Raw genomic sequence first — 22,128 nt, 5'->3', positions numbered from 1 at the left:
GGGTGCCTGTAATCCCAGCTCCTCGGGAGGCTGAGGCAGTAGAATCGCTTTAACTCGGGAGGCAGAGGTTGCAGTGGGCTGAGATCGCGCCACTGCACTCCAGCCTGGGTGACAGAGTGAGACTCCATCCCCCACAAAAAAAAAAAGTTCAATATCCCGAATCAAAAATGATACACACATGTCTCTAAATAATAATAGACCACAATTTACCCTGGGTTATTTTTTCCTGTTATTATGGGATGGGAGGAGGATCAATGTGCAAGGCATCATTTATTAAATAAAAGAACAACCCTAACAAACCAAGGGCTGATACATGAAGGAGAGTGGATGATTTTCATTTGTGACAGAAACTTGCCTCATCTTCCCAAACTGCCTGTAAAGGAATAGAATTTGACTGGTGTCATTCTCCAGATTGTAACTGCATGTTAGTGGTAAATGGTAAATGGTGTGTTTAAAGGTCAATCATTTCAGCTGTAGCAAAACCCCTACCAACTGCTAAGCATCAACATCACAGAGTACAGGAGGCAATTTCTAGCTGAGAAGAATTATTTTGCTAGCACCTGCTCTGACCACTGATGCTCAAATTCCTCATACTTTTCTACCAGTATTGAGGAGATCAAGAGTTCCAAGGGAGAAAGTTGGGCTCAGATGACCACGTGGGAGTCTTGGCTTCTCTGCCTCCTGTCTGTGATCATGAGCAAATAAATTCCTTAAATTCTATGGATTTGAGGTTCTTGATTGTAAACGGATTTGATTGAATTGCCCCCTTTTTGCAGGGTGGCTTAAAGAAGAAACTGTTTGTGAAAGTGTTTTGCAAATGAAAAATAGCACAGAAATGTTAGATAATAGTACACACGAGGGAGACATGAAAAAAAAAAGGCAAGCTACCTTGTTTCCTGAACTAAGTTCTAGTATAGGAATGGAGAGGAAAGATTTGGGGTTTAGAACCTTTTAGTAGAAATGATAATTGTGCAAAATCTGGAGAGCCTGCCTCAAATCCCTTTAAGGACTGAGTATTCTCCTTTACCCATCAGCCTCTGCAGGCAGTCAGCTTTCTATACAACTATGCTGGTTTTCAGACTGATCAGTGAAGTGGCTCCTTGATCCAATCTTGCCTCTGCTTACTTCTCAATCATCCTGAGGCCAGGACTGGTCATTAGCTTTCTCTCATTCCTTCCCTCTATAAATTTTCCCTGAGTTCCCTTTCTAAGCTGGTACCAGGTGAATCAATGAGGAGACAGCCATGAGCAAGACCAAGATAGCCTTTGCTCTCATGACATTATATGGGAGGTAGATATTGCACAAAAAAAGTTTGGCTGAATTGCAGTCAATGCTGCAAGAACAAGTGTAAGGTCCTAAGAGAATCTATAACAGGAGACTTCAGGAATCATCTTGGGGGCTGGCAATGATTCAAGAAGATAGAATGCATTGCCCTCTCGATAATTACCTAATTGATGTGTGTTCCTTGCTTTAAAGTTTACAAAGCACTTTCTCATGTGTTTTCTAATTTCACCAAGCTTTCAGCCCTGCAAAGTACACAGTATTGTCACCTTGGTCTAGAAATCTGGAAACCAAGGCTAAGGAACTTGGCATGATTTCCCCAGGGTCAACGAGTTCTGGCACTGAAAGAACTTCTGACTCTAAATTCTGGGCTCTTTCCACCCTACCCTATTGGTTCATTGGCTGTTTTCTCTTGAGAGCTGACATTTTGGAAACTAGCATTGAGAAAAGAGCAATAGAGGAGATCACTCCCCTGGGTACTTTTCTGGGAGACATTTGGGTGGAGCTGTGATTCCTAATATTGATCTCAGCCAAATTCAGGAGGAAGCCTGGCTGAGACGTGCAAAGACGTCCTAACTGCTTTTTGTGCATTGCAGTCTTTGCAGTTCCCAGTAAAACCAGGAAACCCTCTCTGACCCCAAATGTAGCCCCTTAGTCTTAATTGTGCCTAGAGAAACGTGTGACCTGAGTCAAAATGAAACACACAGAATATTAAACATACTCCCATAGGCTTTATTTCTCAAACCCAGCTGTTCATTGACTTCTCACAGTACTCAGAGCTCACCCACATTTGCTTATGAATTCATCGTCTCAGCTGCCATTTGTTCTGTATTTACATCCTGGGTCTAAGTGTGAATTCACCCTTAGCAACCTGCAGAAATAGGCACTATTACTAATAATAACTCCATTTTGCAGATGAGGTAACTGAGGCTCAGAGAGATGAAGCAACTTGCCCAAGGTCACACAGCTTATAAGTGGTAGAGTTGGGATTCGAACTGAGGTCTGACTCCAAACTTCACGTTCTCAAACATAACACTCTAGTACACTATCATACCCCCTCCCCACAAAACTAAAAATTTTATAACCACTTCCTGCACTTCCCATCTGGAATTTTTAGCACATAAAATCAGGAGACATAACAGCAGCCTTTGGACAGTTTTGAAAGGTTCTCATCCCCCTCCCCACAGACAGCATCTCCCTTTGGGTTGAGGATGTCCATCCTCCTCTTAAAAATCTGAGTTAACGAAAGCTGAGAACTGAGGTATTTAGTTATTTAGTTAGGACAACCTGCAGCCAAATTACACAAAGACCCAAGGTACAAGAAGTAACAGCAATCTTAGTTGCTTCTCTAGACTGGTAAGCCCCCGACTAATCCATTTGGGTTTAGCTAGTCACTTTTCTTTTTTTCAAAGGGAGGGAGGAAAATGTAAAGCTTCCGCTCCAGCAACAGAATCTGAATCAGTAAATTTGCGTGTGCATTCTCTCTTTCTGCAAAGCAGTGGCTATGGCTTGAAAAAATAGCAAACAGATTTTATTTTCTAGTACCTTTTTGTTTTTCCTGGTCAGCTCCATGTGCCAGCATGTTGTTTTGATTCTGGTGGGGATACAGCATTGAGCAGTGAACAATTAAACATAAACACCAGCCTCACTTGCATTCTCTTCTTTCCTCTTTAGGTGAAGGCAGCTTCCAAATATGTGGATGTACCTGTGAGTATTTGAAAATTGTTTCTCGTGGGGTTTTTTTGTTTATTTTTCATTTTTACTTTTTGTTTTCATAAGAATTTTGATAGTGCTACTCATATTAATTGCTGCTAGCTAAACTGTGTGTTCCTGAGTTGGATCATCAGAAAGAAGCCAAGAATATTTTGTAGTAGAATTTTTTTCTTCAGATAAGAAGAGGGTATGGTTTCTTTCATCAGAAAGAAAGGTCCTGTTTGAGGGTAAACCCACTTCACTTTCACTTTCACTTTCATTTTCATTGGTTTCTCTGGTGTTTCGTTCTGTTTTCATCATGTTCACCAACCTCCTGTGTGCACATCTTCAGAGGAGAGCCATGAAGCTAGAAACTTGCACAAGGGTGACAGTATTTTTTGTTAGGCTGATGCAAAAGTAACTGTGGTTTTGCAATTAAAAATGTGAAAAATGCCATTTCTTTTGCACCAACCTAATAAAAAAAACAAATAAATTCTAAATTTGTTCATTTTGGGGTCAATTCTGCAATTGTTTTAAGGAAACCTCACAAAACTGCTTATAATTTAGTGCAGGCCTCATTAATGAAGAGAGCTCTCAAAGTTCACAGATAAAGCACTCGACGTTGCCCAAAATTTACATTTAAATTGAGGTTAAGTACAACACATGAATGCTAAAGTGTGGGATTACCTGTGATAAATCAGGATACATTTATAGACAGACTTTGCCCTGCCTATTAGCAAAATAAAATTGGAGAGATTTTAATATATTCCAGTAAAGCGAAAAAGAAAATGATTTTGTTTCTCCATTTCTAACAAAAGAGGTGTGAGTCTATTATAAAATATTAAATTTAGAGAGCTTATCTCAATAGCCACCAAGGGTCTTGTACTAAGCATTTCTCATTCTGAACGTGGTTAAGTACCCTCCTTGTTCAAATACTTATTTGTTAAAATTTGTTTTTTTTCTAAAAGGATTTATATTAACATTTAAATTCATTTCCCCAGGAAGCTAAGTGTGTAATGGTTTATTGGCTTATTTCTCAAAGGAAGACAAAATAGAAAATTGGAGTGAATTTAGCATTAGCATATATTTTGTTTGTTTAATGAAAGAATGTACAATCAATAATTATGCTTTGAATTTATATAATACTTCCCATCAAGAAACCTCAGACTCCTTCAGGTAGACAGTTCTTATAATGGAGAATAGAAAAATCTCACATAACTGCAGCAAGGAGAGAAGTTAAGTAATTTACTTTCTCAAGCCTCCAAAGCATAAACTTGCCCTTCACAGGGAGCTAACTACTCAAAGTTTCTGGCCCTGTTTCTCCGTCTTTAAAATGGAGATGACGACAATACCTAAGTCATGGGTTTGCTGTGCAAATTAAATGACACAACATACGTAGAACATCCAGCATCATACCTGGCACTTATTAGGAGTTTCAGTCCAGGAGAAGGACACATGTGGTGGTGGTAGTGTGATGTCCACACTCTATTGCATATAGATGGATGGGGGATGAATTTGCAGACATCAGCGTTGGGCTCCACTGGTCTTCAACAGTGATAGAAATTGAAAATCTAGGCTTTCGATCCAAAGATTTGATAGCTTGGTGTATTCTCTGTAGGATCCAGAGCAGAGGGGGTATCTCAGCCAGGTTTGAACAGGTGGCCTGTAGACAAGGCCCAAACACTTAGAGAAACTTGATCCAGGCATTGGTACTGACATCAGGGTATGTTAGATTGAACCACATGAAATTGGCATATTGGTGAGGTCAAAGAAGTCAAATATCAGCCATTTCATATGGTTCGAGCTAATAATTCCTGCAAGCTAGGTTCAGATTTATTATAAAGATGGGAGGGCAGTAAATGGACTCTACATCAAAATGCAGGGTGCCCTGATCTGTACTCATTAAGTGTTTATGGATTAATTATGCTAAATTAGAAGTCTTGTTAGGTGCATTAGTCCATTTTCCTGCTACCATGAAGACATACCAGAGACTGGATAATTTATAAAGGAAAGAGGTTTAATTCACTCACAGTTCAGCATGGCTGGAGAGGCCTCAGGAAACTTACAATCATGGTGGAAGGGGAAGCAAACACGTCCTTCTTCACATGACAGCAGAGGTAAGAAGAATGAGTGAAAGGGAAAAAGCCCCTCATAAAACCATGAGATCTCCTGAGAACTCACTCACTATCACAAGAACAGCCTGGAGGTAACCACCCCCATGATTCAATTACCTCCTACTGGGTCCCTCCCATGACACTTGGGGATTATGGGAACTATGATTCAAGATGAGATTTGGGTGGGGACACAGCAAAACCATATCATTAGACTATGAGGAAACAAGTTGAATTAGTAGAGTTTTCACACTCTGGAGGGCAGAAGAAGTTGATGCAGCATGTTCCAAAATGTGATACATTTACCACTGGTGATACAAAATATATTAACTACTATTACTGCTACTACAACCAAGCTTTATAAAGCACTCACTAGAACAGTTTACATTTTATCTTCACAATAACCTCACTTTAAATATGAGGAAACTAAGGCACAGAGAAGTTAATTTGCTCAGGATCCCACATCGGGTTAGTAGAAGAGCTGAGATTTAAGCCAATGCCCTTATAAATTCTGCCATACTGCGAGATAATTTCAGTTAGTGCATAAACAAACACCTTGATTTGGATAGTGGTAATTATTTTAGTGCATATTAGAAAAAGTATTTTTTTACCAGCTATTAATGACTTAGGACAAAGCTAAACTTTAAGTTGATTAACATATACTTTAATAGCTAATAATATTGTAATAGGCCTTTTAGTAAATAAATAACAATTTTATAGAAAACAATAGTACATAATACACATATATTCTATATGTACATTGCTTATATATGGTAGATAATAGTAATCAGTTGCTTCTGAAATCAATCCTAGAAGGGGGTTAATATTATCATTCTGTTTTATAGCTGAGGAAACTGAGGCACAAAGAGGTTAATTAGCATGCCCAAGGTCACCTGGTGAATAAGCAGAGTGTGACAATCGGGTGCTATCAGATGGACCATAAAGCCTGCACTTCCAAGGGTGTGGTAGAGTAGCTAGCACTGGTTCCCAAGGTCAGTTATGTGCGTCTCTCTCCAACTCTGCCTTCAATGAGAGCACATCGGTAGCTCAAAATTAGCCTTGATGGGAGTATTTACACCATGCAAATTGGCAAACACTACAAATCAGGGTGTTTGTTTTGTTTTGTTTTGTTGTTGGTTTTGAAGAGTCAGTTTAGGCCAGGTGAAGCAGCTCACACCTATGATACCAGCACTTTGGGAGGCCGAGGTGGGTGGATCACCTGAGGTCAGGAGTTCGAGACCAGCCTGGCCAACATAGTGAAACTCCGCCTCTACTAAAAATACAAAATATTAGCCGGGTGTGGTGGCGTGCGCCTGTAATCCCAGCTACCTCCTCCAGAGAGGCTGAGGCAGGATAATCGCTTGAACCTGGGAGGCGGAGGTTGCAGTGAGCCGAGATTGTTCCATTGTACTCCAGCCTGGGCAAGAAGAGTGAAACTCTATCTCAAAAAAAAAAAAAAAAAAGAAGAGTCAGTTTACCAGCATACCACTAACTATTACCTATTAAGTCAGCAGTCCCCAAACCAGAATGTACAGCAGCAATACTTGGCAAAAAAAAGTTTTTTTGGTTTGTTTTTGGTTTTTATTAATTAATTTATTCAGCTTTTATTATTACTTTTAATGGGCACATAATTGTTTTTGTTTTATTAATAGAGTCCCAGGCCCTCACCTCCAGAGATTCTGATTCAGTCATTCTGGGGTGGAGCCTGGATATTGCTTTCCATTAAGTTCTTCACATAATTCTGATAAGTAGTACAGGTTGGGAAACCAATGGACTAAATCAGTGATTCTTGACTTTGGCTACATATTAGAAACTAAGGAGCTTTTGAAGCATTAATGCCCAGGTCACTTGCCAGACAAAATTGAAACAGCATCTTTGGGGTTCAGGGCCCAGACATCAGTATTTTTAAAGCTCCCCAGGTCCTTCAGATTTGCAGCCAGGCTTAAGAACCATCAGATAAAATCATTTCTCAACTCATTTCTACCTCTGAAGCCTCTGAGTTCACCTGTGTTTCCCTGTGAGGTTTTTGTTAGAACGTTTAATGGTTTAGTTCCATGTGGGCACTAGCAGTCAGTTACCTTTGAGATTTGTCTCTTAACTATCCGCACTACTGGAGGGAAGTGCTAGTACCAGTCACCTAAAACACTGCATAATCCCCAAAGCATATGTCTTTGTCTTAGATGTAGTTTTTGACCCATTGGTATATGTAGGAGATCTGCATTCATAAGGAGGGCTGACTTAGGATGCTGGAAATTTGAGCTCATTTTTCTCAAGCTCGGAAGTTTTCTGGTAGGGGCAAGTTCAGATTAAAATGTTCTTCTTTTCCTGAGCCACAGGGTAGCTTATTCACAAATTATGTCTTCCACACATGGATGCAGTTAACTATACAGATATTTGTTTAAGTGTTTTCTAAAATCTGTGTCATATTCAATCAGTCTATCCAAGCCACATTTAAAATACACAATGTCATTATGAGATATTAAAAAACATCTAAAAGTTTGTCCCACTGTGTGCAGGTAGCACTATGATATAAAACCATAATTTAATAATATCAGCTGTCTGGTCAAGTATATTTTCCAGCTATAACTAAGGGTTAGCTTGTTTGTGAACAGTTTTTCTTTTAATTGTTTTGATTGGAAATCTACTTGAAATGCATTCATTACACATCCTTCCTGCCTTTTTAAACAAGGTACTGACTATAATCTTTTCTCAATGACCCAGGATCACCATTGTGACCGTGTCTTTCCCCAGTGGCTGCATAGTGACCCGCTCCCCCCCCCCCAGGGCCTCCCGAGATATAGGGGAAGCTTGCCCCTGCCCTCGATAGTCCCAAACCCCAGCGGTTGGTGAGTCTACATGTCTGGTGTTGCAGTTGGCAGCCTCCTCCCTCACGGTCAGGCATAAGGAAAAATGATAGCTCTCTCTTATCTGCACGGTTTCTTCAAACAATCCCCCTCTTCCTTATTTCTGCTCCATCAAGGGATGGATACCAAACTTGTTGGAACTGGATGGGAGTGGGAGCTTGAGGACTGTATTATGAGAAAACTACACGTTTTGTGCTGAGCCTTTATCATTTTTATTTTGATGTTGGCTCCTCTGAGGCCCCCTTTTCTTCTTGGTTCTAGAGTAGATTCTAAATGTAGGTGAGGCTGTGGAATGGTATAATATTATGGGGGGAAAATCATAGTAATTCATGTTTGTATTACAATATATGGCTTTCAAAACCTTTTTACATACATTATTCTAGCTGATGACCATAAGAGTCCTTGGAGGTAAGTAGGGGAGCTGTTAGTAATCCCATTTTATAGATAGCATAACTAAGGCCCAGAGAAGTTTTTTTTAACTCTTCTTTTACAGAAAAGTTTAAATGATATGCACAAATTCGAATTTGTGGAAGATCTAGTAAAAATCCATGCAGTGTCACTGAAGAGCTTGAAAAAGGAGGTGGAGAAAGGATTTGCTCATTCATTCTTGAATTTGTCCATTCAGCAAATATTTACTGGGCACCTACTATATGCTAGGTACCATTTTGTGTGCTAGGGATACAATAGAAAATAGGCCAAAGTTCCTGTGTTCATGGAGCTTATGTTCTAGTGGAATAAGACAGGCAACAGACAAACAAATAGTATATAATACAATATCAGCTATTGGTAATTGCTACTGGAAAGAGTCCAAAGGGAGAAAATCATGGAGTTTCTTAACTACGTGGGTAAGATGAACCACACTGATTTTTTAAAATATCAGAGTTTTTAAAACTTGAATGAAATGCCCCTTTAAAGACGGTGAAACTTCGTGAAAAGAGAAGGAATGGTGCAAATATGCATCATTGTAGATTACTGTGTCTTCTAACATTTTGGGTTACTGATAGATCTGCCGCATTTGACTTTGCACCTTAGCTCTAAGATGGTTGCATGTGCCCAGGAAAAGGCCATATTGCCACAAGCATCACCAGGGGAGAAATGGAAACAGTAATAAGTTTCTCAAGTCCCCCAGGTAGAGATCCCCATCCCTACTGAGAATGCCCTCTGATGTGCAGTTGCCAAAAGGAGAGAAGGAGAGAGGTGCCTGCTTAGAACTGATAGCTATCACTTACATCTCATTGGAGAACCTCTATTGTTTTGTATCATAAAACCGCAACAATTATAGGACCATCATGGAACCCGCTCAATCCATTCACTGAAAATTGTTTGAAAGTGTAACACTTGACTACTGTGGCTTTGGATTGTCCTCATTGTTTTTCAAATTAATACCTTGTCATTGTTTCAGCAGGTGTTAAGAAATGTTACTAGCATCCCAGGGGCCAAGCATTGGCCCTTTGCTTGATAATTGTTTGCTTTGTATCAGGAAAAAAAAAAATACAGTCCTACTGTTTCTAAACCTTCCTCATTTTCACCCTGGAAATTACACAGAAGTGTTAACTAACTTCAATTTACAGTGCCTGACAGTCACGTCTAGTAGAGAAATGATACTTTATGATCTAAGGTAAATCACAGTAATGAAAACTAATCGTTTTAGTTATTAGCAAACATGTATATCCACTGTGGGAATTTGAGGGGTTTGTGGCCACTCTCCTAATGACCTACATTACAGTGTTTTAATAGGTTTCTTTGGAGACAACTTTGATTGTGACATCTCAAGCGGTGTGCTTTCTGAGTTTCTGTTTTTTCACTTCTCTACAATAAATCATTTCCTGACTGCAGTATGAACCATCGGCTTACCTTTCCAGAAAATCTGATTTATTTAAAAATCAAATCCTCTCCTCCTTCCCCTGCCTTTTCTTTTCTTTTCTTCTTCTTCTTTTTAATCCTTGGACTTTAAGGCTGCACTGGAAGCAAAGGCAAATGGTTTAGGGTCTCCTCTGAGTGAACTAATTAATTAGCGAATACTATATCCACTCAGGTTAAACTATACACACACACACACACACACACACACAATGAGACTTGGGTAGGAAGGGGTATAGATTGAAATACAATTTTTTTTACTTAGTACTTTCTCAATTTTTTAAAAGAGGAAAAAGGAATGGGAAGTTCCATCACCCTTCTGATAATATATTAAGGACAGTGGAAAACAGTATGTTTGGGTATTCTTCAATGCAGGTTTCAATCCAAGGCAAAGTCAGAGAATATCTCTGGGTTATGCAGTAAAGATTTATCCATTAGATAAATTTGCTAGGAAAAAATTTATCATAGAAAAAAATATTTATAAAATCCTACAATCTCAATGCCCTCCTTAGCCAGGCTTGATTTCTGAAAGAGGAAGCAGTTCTAGTATCAATTCCTACCAGCCCAGGCTGTGGACAGCAATCCCATGCCTCCAAAAGTGATCCAGCAGAAGCATCTCAGAGTGTGTGAGGGCAAATAGAGGGTAAAAGTGAATGATAAACAAGGAAGAGTGGCTGTCTGAAAATTCGTTTTCATGTTTTCCTGTTTCTTTACAGAAACCCGGGATGGACGTGGCCGACGCCTACGTGACTTTCGTCCGCCATTCTCAGGATGTCCTGCGTGATAAGGTCAATGAGGAGATGTACATAGAAAGGTTATTTGATGTAAGTAAATGCCTTCTCCTCCTTGAAAACCAAGGAGGAGACCCTCCAAAATGTGACAAAATAAGAGACAGGAGGATAAGTCACATTTTGAGAAAATGGATTGGTTCTGATTCAGACTAAATCTTTTCCTCTCCCTCTGCCTTAGGCTCTTATCTGTCTTGTGTCTGTTCTGAACCCACTCTGGTGTGGCAGTGTCTCAGTCCCAATCTGTGTGATACGTAGGACGGCACACAGCCTCTCGGCAAGCAGGCTCATTCCTGCACGAAGCTTGCAAGGCAGCTTTCTCTAACTGGCAAAGACCTTTCTTGGTCATGGTTTTCCTCCTTGCAATCTGGCCTCACTTTAGGGAGATATTCTCATCAGGGAGGCTGAGACCAACTCCCTCTCCTGGGGGTGGCGCCTCCCTGACACCAGCTGTGGCGTGCAGATGTGCAGTAAATGTCGCATCGTTATCACTTCAAAGATAATTTCATTCCTGGAAGACTCGAAATCTTTACCCTGGGTTTTGGCAAACACTTATATTAGAGTTGCTCAGTCAGTTGCATCTGTAAACCATGGTGCCCCCTGCCCACCCAGCCAGCTGAAAATTTGTGAGAAGCAGGTGTACAAAGAATGAGTACATTGGGCTGCGGACCCAGATCAAACTTCAGAAAATGCAGATTACCAAGGGTTAATCATTTTTGAGCAATCTTGTTTCCACTGGGACTGCATCTGCACAGCAAAGCAAGCCACTGAGGCAAAAAGACAAAAAAAAAAAAAAAAAAAAAGGAATCTGCTTCGGTCTCAAATTGCCTGTCTCTTTTAGGCCAAAGCAGATGGGGCAACCTAATTTAGCCAGATATTTTGTCTCGGGTTTCCACCGAATTTGCCAGTATAGACCCGGCCAGAGTGCATGGAAGCTGATGTTCTTGTCTCCCTGTGGCTCTGAGTGTGCAGCCTACTTCTGTCTTGTGAAACGTGAGCTCCTCCTGTCCAGGTTTCCATATTTTTAGTGCCAATGCGAACATTAATGTTTTGGTCTACTATGGAATCCGTGTTTCTATTTTTTTTTTTTCTGTGATTGTGTTCAGCAATTTACATTGAGTTTGTGTGTGTGTGTATGTGTGTGTGTTTTTGTTCCACAGCTAAGTGAGCTCATTGTTGGCACTGCTTTCTGATTCTGCGGCTTCTGACTTTTATATGCTTTGTCTTCCAGCTCATTTGCTTTCCTCGTGTGTTGAAAGGCTCCTTTCTTTTTTTTTCTTTTCTTTTCCAATCATCCCCTTTCTGTGCTTGATACCCCTCTTTCCCCTGCATCACCTTTCCTCGACAAAACCCTTCTTACTTTTTAATTCCCACCCGTCCTCTCTCAGATAAAAATGGAACTTATCTCTCATGTCAAATGTTTTATCACATTATATCAAGTGGCATGAATTAGAATCAAATAATCTTCCTGTGTACATCTTCTAGCATGACCCACATCCACTGAGAATGCCTCATACATGCATAAAGCTCACCAGCGGGTCCTCCCCCTTCTCTGCATGCATGCCTTATATGAAAGTACTGAGCCTAGAATGTTCGGGGCACAATCACCATCCAATAGGCATTGAAAACAGAGACAGGCAGCACCCTCGGGTCTGCAGTTAGGAGTGTGGACACTCTGCCCATCTCCATTGAATTAAATTCCAAACCACAAATATTCAAGAAGCCTGTGGGTTGTTCTTTTCAATGCCTAGGTTGCCTTTTTTTCCTTTGATCAGTATCTTCCGATTCTCAGTTTTATGTGGCCCGTGTGTGCGTGTGTGTGTGTTACTGTGTGAGTGTGTGTGAATAACCAATGACCTTGTGTTCTCTAAAACTTAAATCTAGTACTGAATTTGATGTTTAATCTGCAGTTTAGCTTGTTACTTAATTGACAAATAGTCTACCCTTCCCTCTCTTTTTTTAAAATTAGAAGTACAAGCAAGGTAGCCTTGCTGAACGCAGCAAGGCACGTTATCTCTTTTGTGGCTCTTCTTAAAGGAAAGTGCAACCGAATCTTTATGTAAAAAGGAAAAGTGCAGCCTTGGCTAGTATGGATGGTAAAACTGGACTTGCCTGACTGTTGAAGACCACAGGCAAAATTCAAGCCCTCCAGCCTTTAATGTAAATTAATAGTAAAAAGAAATATTACTGAGAATATTTTTTTTCCAAAAGCAAGTTATAGTTAGGGACATTCAAAAATTCACAAGTACCTCCAGTCCCTTGTTGAATTCCACTGACCAGCATAAAATAGCATCAGTAACACTGTGGAAACCCCCACAGTTTAGTCTGATGTTGTCCCAGTTTGGTTTTCCCGACGGAGTCTTAGTTATACCCTCCTGAGTATATCTGATTGTAAAGGCTTAACTATTACAATCACTCACTGCACATCACTCCCGGCCCCATGGAAAAAAAAAAAATTTTCGGGAGCTTATTTAGATATAACAAGTTTCTTTGCCATTTACTTTCTTACTTTCTAAATAACCTGAGCTCCTAATTTACAGAATATTGGCGCTAGGCAACCTAACTGATGTAGTACAAAAAAAGTTATTGAATCTGTCATGGATTTAAAACATTTGTCATTTAAAAACCCAGAGCTTCTCAAAAAGCTTCATTACCATGCAGCCTTAGTAATTTAATTCAGTACTTACTGTTTTTCTATAATCTAGCAGCAAAACATCAGATTACCAACATGTTTGATTATTTTCGGCTTCTGTTTCCTCAAGCATGGTGTTTATTTCTTTGTGTATATGCTCTGCAAAACTCTTGTGTCCACCAAGCTAAACAAGGGAATAGGAATATCAAGGCAGAAGGGTCTGTGAAAGCTGCCACTCTAAATTTCTTGCTGCAAATGAACTTATTCTTTAAATCCCATTCCTTAATGATAGCGGTCCTGGGGCAAGTTTCTAAACAATTGGCAGAAACCTATTGAGAAAGACTTGTTGATCTGTGAGATTTTTCTTCCAAATCGTTGCATTTTGATAAATGGCAAAAATGAATAATAGCAAATTAACATTTTGAATGAAGAAAAAAATATATATCTCCGAGATTGTTTGCTGTTTGGGGGTTGTTGATTCTGACTGTTGTGTCATTCTCTGGTTTTTAGTTCCTGCTGGCATCTGTCATTCAGAGGCATGTTCTAAGAGTTCCTGTTGTGTTTTTAACTGTGTTTCAAGTCTCAGTTTTATTTACCTGATAAGTCCTTTAAGTTGTTGCTATTTAGTACTGTTCCTGTTTTTGCCCTTCTGAGTGTGCCCTTGTAGAAAAGGCTGGATGGTTTTAGTGTGTGTTTGTATTTGAGAATATTTGGATTAATAGCTGGTCATTTAACGGTGCATTTTCTGCTTTAACTAGGCCCCTACCCAGTGCTCTCTGAGCTAGTTTTCTCTCTGCCACGTCATTGTACTTTTGGCTGGAAGTGGGTGCTTGTGGGAGATTATCGGCATAGCATTTGGGACTCTATATTTGATGTTCTGCATTTTTATCTATTTTATTACGTAACTTAAGAACAGGCTTTCCAAATTCATCTTCACCGATTTTTTTTTTTTTAACCAAGCATTCTCTAGGTTTATTGGAGAAATACATTTGGACATGATGTTGCCTAACTGGGTTGTTTTTGCCATTAAGATTTCTTTGTTTATTAATATAATTGATTTACCTAGTCTTTCTATAAAATACTAATGACTTTTTTGATAACGCACCTAAGAAAAAAAGTAACCAATCCAAGACAAAGTGCTGATCAGAAAAGAATCGGCCAACTGTTTCCCATAATATTTCAGATGTGCAGCTGGACATTTTTTATCTGCATTTTTATATTTTTCCGTAAAAAATGAAGGGTAATTGTATATTGTTTTCAGTTGCTGCAAAATAACAGTTTATAACATTTTGAAACAAAACATTCTGAGATTTAAAGCAAGAGAATATTCCAATATACACAAAAACAATGAATTCAAATAGATTAAAGATGCTGAATTTTTAAAAGAAGATCAGACTGCTGTGAGACTCAAGTGGAAGCTTAGCCTTCTTGAAAATTATTGCTGACATTCAAAGAAAATATAAAACATGGATATGAAATAATCTCCATATTCTTAAAGCAGCAGCTACAGAGGAAAGCACAAGCTCAAGAAATAACTTGAAGACAGTGATTTAAAGTTGGAGTGTCCATAAATCATGCAGATGGCTTTTCCCTCCTTCTCTAGTGATTAATTCAACATCTTCCCCAAAACAAAAACATGCTTTTTGAAATTAGAGATCAGATCATCAAGAGAAGCACCTAAGATTTCAAGGTCTAAACAAAAATTAATTTTCTTTCCTCCTTGTACTTCTTGAAGACACAGACTGAGAAGAAAATCGGGATTAAAAGAGATGTGCTTAGGGTGAATTCATCTGCTTAAACCTCACAGGCTCGGAGATGAGTGATTAAAAAGCCATCTCGAACTTGGATGGAATCCACATTGGTGGTAATGCCGCATCCGCACTGGCTTTCTTCAGGCCCCGTGTCATTGTGAACCAGGCCCAGGGAACATTTGACTGGAGATGATACATGGATTATATAGGTCAATTATACACTTAATCTGCCTTCTGGAGGATTAAGTATTTGCAGATTGACTCTGCATTTGGCTTCTCCGTGGCAGTTATCAGATCAGGAAAGGGCCTCTTACCAAACTGCCTCATAAGAACTTAATCAGACAGTGTGGTCAGCTTCGGAAGGGGCTGCTGCTCGGTATTCTTTGCCTCGCATGGATTTTAATTTGCTGTTCCATTTTCAGATCGTGTATTTGTCCAGTTTATGTGGCAGAACAATAATTGAGTGTGACTATTTCCCTTGAAAAGGGTAATTTGAAACATGAAACCTTTGCCTATTAAAATATATTGGCTATATTTATATATGAAACCACAGATAACCTTATTTTAACAACCTTATTAAATTACCAAAGCACCATACATGTGAGCATATATCAATCAAAGTAGGAATCATCCTGCTGGAGGATGAAAGTACCAAATAATAGGCTACAAGGAGGACATGACACTGTATCTGTAAGGTATCTCACCAACTGTCCAGGTAAGGGAAACCACTTCCAAAAATATGAAGTGAGGGGAGGTGCATAGGATTCACTAATACAATAAGTTGCACTTCTAAGGGGCTGATTAAAGAAAATCAAGGCATATGGCATTCTAGACACTGAGACAGTGAGTTATCTCCTCTCTAAGCAATAAGCAGACGTGAGTGCCCTGAATGGGACTTACTGTGCAGTGATCATGGGCCCTGCCTCTGGAACCTTCAGACCTGATCCTTACTAGCTGGGTGACCTTGAACAAGGCCTTTAATCTCTAAGAGCCTCAGCTGATTCATCTATACAACAGGGATGATAATCGTGGAGTTATTATGAGGGTGAAATGCCATATGAACCTGCAGCATCGAGCTCTGAGGAAGCATTGGTAAGTGTTAGCCATCACCACCATGATCACCACTATCATCATCATCATCAGAATGGACATGCTTTCCCCAGCCCTCTTTTTTTCCTTGTTAAACATAGTTTCATATTCATGTTAAGGTGCTATGAGTCTCCCCGTCACTTTAAGGCATTAACCCCGAGCTTGCTTAGAATTGCTTGATGTAGAGCAGCCTGGTACCTTTTTTTGCTTTTCGTAAAACATCTTTCTGAAACAGGCAAAATAATGATGGTCAGGAGTGGGGCTTTGAAGTAAGAGAGACAGAAGGAGGAAACTTGGTTTTGCCACTTTCGAGCTTTCTAACCTGGGGTCAATTATTTCACTTCCCTGAGCCTCGATTTCCCCATCTGTAAAGAAACTGGCTTCTTACAGTTTTCGTGAGGACTAAATGATATAATGAATATAGACAGACATAGTTAAAAATTCAAGGAGTGTTTTATCATCATCATCCTTATCATCTCATAGAACTACTTGTTCCTTCAAGTGATTTTGAAATAACCTAGCTCTACCCCCTCAACAAAACTACACTGCATTGCCAAATAAATCAGAATTAACCTTCGGAACTTCAGGGTTTTGGGGGTGGGGGCAGAGAGAGGGAGGGAGTAATTAATACCTTTTACTATTAAGATGCGGTATATGTATATTGTAGACATTTAGAAAATATAGCTAACCAAAAAATAAGAAGATTAAAATGTTGTGTTCTCAGCACCCGCAGATTATTATCGGTGGGTTTTTTTATCTTTTTCTATATCATTTTATATATATATATATGTATATATATATATATAATGTACTTTTTTTCTAAAATGAGTAAGCAAAAAAATTGCTTTTTAAAGTTAATGATCACTATTTCCCATGCCAGTAAATGTTCCTCTAATATACTATATTCAAAATTCCCCACTTGTCCCCAAAATATTCTTTACAGCTGGTTTGTGCAAACCAGGATTTGATGCAGGGCAATGTTGTGATGCCCCTTAAATTTATTTTGAACCAGCACTGGCCCTTTTTTCATGATCTTGACTTGTTATAGGGACTGCCGTGCCAATTGTTCTGCAGACTGGAGGAGTTTATTACTATCTAAACATAGAACTGATTTGCTGAGAAAAAAAAAAAAATCAAGCTGAATTCAACCAAGTAGTTCTTTTAAACATAATTAGTAACTTAGCAGAATTCAACCAGGGTTTTTTTTTAAGCTGTTCTCTGTATGTAAGGAAAACTTCTGAAGCTAGTTTAAAAAAAAGAGATTGAGGAGGGGCTAAACTGTAAGAAACTCAGAGAGGCCAGAGTACAAGGTGGCCATGTGAAGACGTACAGAGATTTTATCTACTGGAATAAGGCACAGCTATCTGAGCTGGGTGGGCACATCAGAGGGTCACAGTCCAGCATTTCTTGCGTCGCTGTAACTGCTTTGAAGTCTTAGACTGGTGACTTTGACACACACATGCCAATACTATTGGGAAGGGTCCTTTTTTAATTCTACTGGGATTTTCCCCGAGGTTATCATTCTGAAATTAAGCCCTCCAAATCAGTCTGAAGCTGAGCTTTTCCATACTCTTTAGATCAAATTTTAATTGAACTGTGACCTCATCTCTATCCTCAATTATGAAGCTAAAGAGCATGTCTGCCAGGCTACTAGGACATCCCTTAGAATCTGTGAGATTACATGTATTGAAACCAGAAAGCTAATCCAGATGAACTGGGAAAGGCAGTTACAGGAAGAAGAGACAGTTGATTCTTTCACCTATTTTTGAGCCCCAAAGTAAACTCTGGCAGTTAAGTCATACCCTAGGCCATGCATTACAGCCGTAGAGTGTCATTTCCCAAAAAGAATACAGAAACTGGAGACAAGCTGGGGGGAAATGAGAAACCTATCACTCACCTTGATTGATAACATTACCTACTAAATATTGTTACATAACGGGTATCTATATATATATATATATATGATATATATTTTAAAATAGGGTGTGTGTGTATGTATGTGTGTAAGATATATACCTTATTAGGGAGTTAAGTTTCCTTGGCAGAGGAAAACCATGTATTCAGTCCCAATCTAAGCTCTGTTTGGATTCTTGGAAGTGAACCTCAGGATACTTCCAAGCTAAAATTAAAAAACAATCCAAGTTCCTTTTCATGACTTATGCCCTCCAGTGCCACTCAAATTCCCAGTGTCTTCATGCTTTCTCTAACTCCCACCATCCAAATCTGCTTTTAACAGATTTGATAATTCCTCTTCTATTAGGATGAGAGGAGATGAACAGAGTGTTTTGGTGCTTTTCTGATGCCCTATTGCAGTGAATAGTATTCAAATGTCAATCCCCTCTTCCCCATGGGCTTCACAATAACAAGTAAATGATAACAATTAATTCCTTTGCTTTTGGAGTCTTAGGTATAGAAACACATTTCCATTCCACATGGACTTGGGAATGCTTCACTCCATGCCTGGGTAATTTGAGCTTTCAGCAATCCTGCATACAAAAAAGATAAGGGGCATTAACAGATTTGGATTAATCATGTTAAATGGGTTATTACTATCCAAAGGAAACTGAGGGGTTTTTTGTTGGTATTCTCACAGATTTACATTTCTGTAGCATATCTTCAAGCAGTTTTCTAATCTAGCTATTTCCTTCCACAGCCATTCATAGAAATAGATCTCTCTTACTTTCAGGCAAACCTTACATAAAGCCAGTCTTGAATTTTCTCTGGAGCTTGTAGGCAATGAAGAGTTCTGCTAAGTGTCTTTATGAGAACAGCTTTCTGTGTTCCAGAAGACATTTGGTGAAGACAGTTAATTTGTTTTCCTTTCCAGAGGAGAATGTTCCATTAATCATTCTAAGAAGCCAAGCTGATTGCTCTGTTACGTTAAGGTCACAGTATTCTTGTTAACATGACCCACACGATACTTCTGTGTCTTAGAACAGGGTTTTTTTTTTTTTCTTATGGCAGACTTATGGCATGGAAGCAGTAAGCAACAGACTCAAACACAGTACACGTGTGCAAGTATGCATGTGCACACACACACATGCACACACACACACAAACACACAGTAGCCAAAGCACATTTTGTGGAACAAATATTATCACATTGCATTGCAGGAGACGAGCTGTGCTAAATCCTCAAATACTTCTCATTTATTAAACAAGTAACTATTTCTCTCCCTGCTGGGCTCCAGATAGGCTATCAAAAGATTTCACAATCAATACCTAGATACATAGTTACTGCTCTAATTATTTTAATGAAGGAATTTAAATTTTGCGTAGGTTCTTGTTATTCAAAATGTAATCCACAGGCCCTCAGCATCAGCATCATCTGGAAGTTTGTAAGAGATATATAGTCTTAGCCCTAACCCCAAACCAAATGAATCAGAATCTGCATTTTAACAAGAGTCTCTTTCATTCAAGTGCACATAAAAGTTTGACAAATAGTGGGCAAGATCAATTACTTCAAACTTATTTGCCCCAACTCACAATAAGAAACACATTTTACATCGCAACCCAGAGTGCATGTACACACACACAAAAGTTTATAAAACAATATGTGATGCAGTCTGATATTTCCTATTTTTTCTTTCAAAAATTTCAGTGTAACAGATAAAATGATTCTACTACACACAAATAAGGTTACAATCCTCAGTTTCAAAAATACTTCTGAGGCAACGTTTCTCGTCCTTGGCACCATTGACATTTTGAGTCAGATAATTCTTTGCTGTGGAGTGCTTGTGTATTAAAGGATGTGGGGCAGCATCCCTGGTTTCTGCTCTAGATACCAGTAGCAGCCACTATCCTTTTCAAAATGAAGAAAATGTCTCCAGATATTGCTGAATTTCCCCTGGCGGGGCGGGGGACAAAATCATCCCCATTTGAGAACCACTGATCTGCACGAGCTAGAAACGAGGTTACCACTAAATGTGTACAGGTAGCCCTTCCTCTCTGGATGTAATACAGCCTTCTGCCGCTACCATCATCACACAAAAACGTGATGGGTATGATGTATCAACAACAAAGTCAAGCTTAGGAATTGTTAAAATGATTTCTCAAGAAGTCCATGTGTCCATCTGGGAGTTAGCCTGGGAGCCAGTCTCTGAAGGAGATTATGTTGGGAGGACTCCATGCAATGATGGGAAAAGCTTGTGAGACATCCAGGACCCTCTTCTCCCCTGACTGTAGCAAGAATAGTCCCACTTGGAGCCAAAGGAAGGAACTGGAACAGCATGTTAGATCAGCAATACAGCTTCCTACTTTGGCCTCCCTTGATTACTTCTCTTTCCTTTCCTTTTTATAATTCCACCCGGACCTCGATTTAAAAAAAAAAAAAAAGTCTTGCTTCCACCAGGTGGCTGCAAGTTATTTTTGTGTGTCCAAAAACCTGAAAAGAAGGCTCAACTTAAATACTTCATTCATTCCAAATTCCCAATTCAGAAGAGAACAGTTAACAGCCTCCTGTTCTTCCGTTAAACTCCTGCTGAGTTGACTAAAAATCCAGTTAATAGAGTCTAGTGATTTGCCTCCAGTGTGAATATTCCTGTATCAAAAGGCTCACAATGATAGTGTCACTTGCCATATTGGGCTGCCTTGACTGCCTTTGGCAGAATTTTCCATTCTGACCATCCCTGGACTGAAGCCAGTTATACCAACAAAGCTCCAGGTCTTGCCCAGGATGGGAGTATTATTAATTACCAGATCTGTATGCCAACCAAGGTATAAAGCCCCTCTCATTATTTGTGTAGAAAAAAAAGATTTTTTTTTTTTTTAGAAAAGAACAAATAATATGTAAAGTAAGCAAAGTTAAATGCATGAGTTGCTTTCTAGTGAAATTTCTTTAAAATCATCTTTTAAGGAAGAGAAATATCACTCCCTTTTGTTCAGAAAATTCATTCTTTGGCCTAGGAAATCATCCTGTTAAAGAGAAAAGATTCAGTTATTAGGTGCTTCATTAGTTTGGGGAACTCTGAGTTAGTGCTTCTACCGGGGGGGGTGATTTTTAAAAGTCCCACAGGGGACTTTTAAGCATGTCTGGAGACATTCCTGGTTGCTACAACTCGGGGGTTGGGGGCATGTTACTGGCATCTAGCAAGCAGAGGCCAGTGCTGAACCTCCTGTAGTGCACAGGACAGCCCCTACAGTAAAGGATGATCCAGCTCAAAATAGCAATAGTGTAGAGAGATTGAAAAAACATGCTCTAGATGATACTTCTACCAACACAAATCATTTGTCTTTAGTGAATGGATTATTTGAGTTTAAATCATGAGCATAGTCTGTGGGACTCCAGTGACTGTCTCTAAAGGATATTCTACCTGGTAGGTATCTCAGAAACTCGTCTCAGAAATCCTTTTGACAAGCTTCATCCAAAAACATCTTTTTAGGAGCTAAAAAATAAAAAGCAATTATTAACACCTAATTTTGTCAACTTGAACTTAACACTCATCCGTGTATAATTCCCATTGAGCACTAATGCTTCAACAAAAACTCAGATCTTGTCAGTTCGATGAGTCACTACAGCCTCCTTCTACTGAAAGTTGCCCTGTCAACTTTTCATTTTTTTTTTTTTTTTTTTTTTTTTGATACGGAGTCTCACTCTGTTGCCCAGGCTGGAGTGTAGTGGTGCGATCTCTGCTCACCGCAAGCTCCGCCTCCCGGGTTCACGCCGTTCTGCTGCCTCAGCCTCCCTAGTAGCTGGGACTACAGGCACCCGCCACCACGCCTGGCTAATTTTTTTTTTGTTTTGTTTTGTTTTTGCATTTTTGGTAGAGACGGGGTTTCATCGTGTTAGCCAGTATGGTCTCGATCACCTGACGTCGTGATCTGCCCCTCTCAGCCTCCCAAAGTGCTGGGATTGCAGGAGTGAGCCACCATGCCCGACCGCCCTGTCAACTTTTCAAGGGACTTGTTTCTTTATATCAAGCAGCTGTTAGGAGCATAGGCTTTGCAGTCAGACATTTCTAAGTTTAATTACCGGGTCTGCCACTTACTAGCTGTGTGACATTGGGTAAGCTACTTTACCCTCTCCAAGACTCTTTTATGTAAAAAAACGTGGATAAAAAC

General features: G+C 39.5%; 1 protein-coding gene across 6 annotated transcripts in view; it reads left to right on the top strand.

Annotated features, from left to right (window-relative positions):
• The window catches only part of CADPS (calcium dependent secretion activator), a 487,405-nt gene that overhangs the window by 435,832 nt on the left and 29,445 nt on the right, over positions 1-22,128 (top strand). For all 6 annotated transcript variants that reach the window (XM_032149412.2, XM_058437125.1, XM_058437123.1 and 3 more), the window contains 2 exons: positions 2,956-2,988; positions 10,525-10,632. In XM_032149412.2, the coding sequence (XP_032005303.1) occupies positions 2,956-2,988; positions 10,525-10,632 (141 nt within the window). The remainder of the gene's footprint in view (positions 1-2,955; positions 2,989-10,524; positions 10,633-22,128) is intronic.

Source organism: Hylobates moloch, unplaced genomic scaffold, assembly GCF_009828535.3.
Source record: "Hylobates moloch isolate HMO894 unplaced genomic scaffold, HMol_V3 SCAFFOLD_4, whole genome shotgun sequence".
Classification (NCBI taxonomy): domain Eukaryota; kingdom Metazoa; phylum Chordata; class Mammalia; order Primates; family Hylobatidae; genus Hylobates; species Hylobates moloch.
The sequence above is the reverse complement of the archived record's forward strand: the minus strand, read 5'-3'. Positions and strand labels throughout refer to the sequence as shown.